The sequence below is a fragment of the Trypanosoma conorhini genome, assembly GCF_003719485.1.
Source record: "Trypanosoma conorhini strain 025E chromosome Unknown Tco_14.4_contig_01242, whole genome shotgun sequence".
NCBI classification, from domain to species: domain Eukaryota; phylum Euglenozoa; class Kinetoplastea; order Trypanosomatida; family Trypanosomatidae; genus Trypanosoma; species Trypanosoma conorhini.
In genome coordinates, this window is record NW_021705337.1 from 1 (window position 1) to 3,128 (window position 3,128).

General features: G+C 60.3%; 2 protein-coding genes across 2 annotated transcripts, besides 1 other annotated feature; both read left to right on the forward strand.

Annotated features, from left to right (window-relative positions):
* On the forward strand, nt 1-636 carry Tco025E_09714 (trans-sialidase; the record flags this gene model as incomplete). The annotated part of the gene is made up of 1 exon (XM_029376524.1): nt 1-636. A coding segment is annotated over one exon (636 nt), but the record flags the coding sequence as incomplete, so codon positions are not given.
* A 292-nt stretch (nt 637-928) lies between these two features.
* Tco025E_09715 (trans-sialidase) lies at nt 929-1,825 on the forward strand (the record flags this gene model as incomplete). The annotated part of the gene is made up of 1 exon (XM_029376525.1): nt 929-1,825. The coding sequence occupies one exon, from the start codon at nt 929-931 to the stop codon at nt 1,823-1,825; it is 897 nt and encodes a 298-aa protein (XP_029223366.1).
* An 884-nt stretch (nt 1,826-2,709) lies between these two features.
* Nucleotides 2,710-2,744: a microsatellite.
* The last annotated feature ends 384 nt before the right edge of the window (nt 2,745-3,128 follow it).

The window sequence follows — 3,128 nt, forward strand, 5'->3', positions numbered from 1 at the left end:
AGCGACAAGGAGTTGATTATACTCTACGAGAAGAAGACTGGAGAAGATTCGTACGGTCTTGCCTACGTGCGCCTGACCACGCAGCTGGATCGGATAAAGGAGGTGGTGAGGAGTTGGACTGCGTTGGACGCCGCCTTGCAAAGCTGCAAAGCCAGCGGAAACCTCGACCCGCGAAAGAGGGGCATGTGCAGCGGCCCTCTTCCCACCAAAGGGCTGGTGGGGTTTTTGTCCGGGAAGTCAACTGGCGGCAAGTGGGAGGACGAGTACCTCGGCGTGGACGCGACAGTCCATGGGGCAGCAACAAAGTTTACGAACGGCGTGACGTTCAGCGGCGCCGGAGCGGGGGCGGAGTGGCCCGTGGGGAAACTGGGGCAGAACCAGCCGTACTACTCTGCGAACAACAAGTTCGCTCTTGCGGCGACGGTGACGATCCACGCGGTGCCGGAGGAGGACGGCACTCCTCTGCTGGGCGTGAGGATGAAAGACGCAGCGAACACTGTGCTCTTCGGCCTCTCGTACACGAAGGACAAGAAGTGGAAAGCCAAACTTGATAATGCCGATGCCGAGGAGCATGCTGAGGCGTGGGAGAATGACAAGACGTATCAAGTGGCCCTGCAAATGGATACTGATGATTGAAATGTGTACGTTGACGGGAGGGAGATTTACGAGGGGGAATACGCTGGCGCTCTGTTCGACTCGCACCGGATCTCGCACTTCTACTTTGGGGCTGCCGCTGCGGCGGAGGGCGCAGAGGCCGGCCCCCACGTGACGGTGGCCAACGTCCTGCTGTACAACGAGGTGCTTTATGGTCCGGAGTTAAACAAGCTCACCGCCAGCAAAGTCACTCATCCACGTCCGGCTGCTGCGGGGCCAGGCGCAGGGCCGGCTGCTGCCTCCCACGGGCCCAGCGATGATGCGGAGGACACCGATGATACTCCCGAGCAGGGGTCTGGGGAAATGGGCGTTGGCGGTATTCCAGCAGCCGAGCCCCCTTCAGCCTGTGGGCTCGGTGGCTTCTGCCGGGCAAGCGCCCCCGAATCCAAAAGTTGAAGCGGGCGCTGCAAATCTCTCTTCTGTGGAGCCGGTGGTGGAGTCGTCGCCTTCCGCGCCCCCGTCCGCGGCGGAAGTGAAGGGACAAGAACCGGGCGACAGCGACGCGTCGGTGGTGGCAGGCGGCGGGGCGCAGTCGCCGCAGCCACCGGAGGAGGCCAAACGTGAGGGCGGTGGTCACGGTGTTGGTGGCGCCGAACTGCCTCCTGACGGCCGTGCCTCGCCCAGCGCGGCGGCGGAGGTGGCCGGAGAAGAGGAAAGCGGCGAGGGCGCATCGGTGTCTTCGCCGGCGCCATCCGCATCGAGTGTGGACCCTCCTGCAGCACCGGGCGGCAGTCAGACGCATGCCGGCGAGCCTGCCACCGCCAGTGGGAGTCAAGCCGTTGACCCCGAAGTGAACACCGCTGCTCCAGGCGCAGCGGTGAGCTCAGGCGGCAGCCCTGCTTTGGCCGACGACGCCGAACCGCCCGCCGCGAAGGAGGCACCCGGCGCTTCTTCGCCTGCCGCCGCTGAAATGCCTCGTGGAGATAGTGAGGAAGTGCCGCAGGGCGTTGAGGGCGCACCGGCTAATAAAACCGCACCACCCGCACCTCCGGCTGCCCCTTCGACGCGCGACGCGGCGCCGCACTTGAGCAACAGCTCCGCTGCCTTCAAGAACATGACTGGCTTGAAGCCCAGCGGGGGAGGCAGCGACGGCGCTCTGCGTGGGTGCGTGTCTCGGCTATTGCTGCTGCTTGCCCTGCTGGGGCTGTGGGGCATGGGGGCTCTCCGCTGAAAGCAAGAGAGGGAGAGAGTGGATTTGTAGCTCCTCTTGTAGAGTGTGCGGTGTGGTTGCCCAGTGCTACGCATTGCATTTCTTCTAGGGCCCCATTTTTTATTTTCATTTTTTATGCTTTTAAATAAAAATGCATATTTACTTTTTTTTGCTGCTGGTGCTTTGCTGGAGTAACCAGCACCCTGGGGTCGCTTTTTATTTTCCCTGCTACGCACGTTCCCATGGGCGGCGCACACTTTTCCCCCTCTTGTTTGCTGCCGCCGTCCACAAACACACGATGGCGGCCGCATTTCTGTGCGTCTCACGGATTTGACGTAGCTGTCCGTTTGAGGCGCAGAGCGAAAGATGCATGAAATGTGAGAGCTGTGTGCGGGTCTGAAGCAACAGAAGAGTCATTAAAAATTTTTTTTAGTTGTTTCCGTTTTTTTTTCAGGCAATAAAATAAACACACACACTCACAGTCCTCTTTTGCTGCTAGACACGTGAGGCGAAGGAACGCCTGCTAAAGTGATTTCGTGTTTTTCTTTTCCTGGGCGTCCTGTTGAGCTTCCACATTTTTCATTTTTGTTGTTTTGATTTTCGTTGGAGTAACTCACTGCGGCTCACTTTGAGTTGGCGCCGTGCCTGTCACTGTCGCTGCGTCCAGTTTGCTCCCGCCTCTGGCTGTGTTGCTGACACGCCTCCATCTCCTCCTTCCTGCTAGAGGCACCGGCAGTCCACGACGAAGACTCTTTTTTTGCTCTCCGCTGCGGTGGCGTGGAAGTGACGGGGCGTGCGACCGCCGCTTTCTGCGCCCGCTGTGGCGGGAGAGAATAGACGGGGTGGGCGTGAGTGGGGCGTGTGTCTCACTGCGAGTGCGCGTGGGGGGCCGTTTCATCGCAGCCTGCGGTGCGGTGCGGCACGATGGCAGTCGGTGAGGGCAGAGCAGCCGCAGACTGTGCGGCTGGCGTGTCTTCTCCTACGCGTCTTCTTCCACCCCTCGCACGGCGGGAGGGGTAAAGGGTGCGGGGAAGTTTGGGGAAGGGGGCGGGTGACTGTTCGCCCGCCCCGCCCACAAGTTGGGGCCTTCAACACACGCGACTTTTTTGACAGCTTCTTGTGGCGCCCCAGCTGTTGGGGCGAGGGAGAGTGGGGAAGGTCTGCTTTGAGCAGGTGTGGAGGGAAACAGACAGACTCTTCTGTAATCTTCTTGACGTTATTGGGCAGCACGCACTGAAAGCGGAAATCTCAACACTTCTGGAGTGAGATATTTTATGCCGTTCCCGTGTGTGGGCTGCTTCCGCGGTGAGGTTTGTCGTTGTGG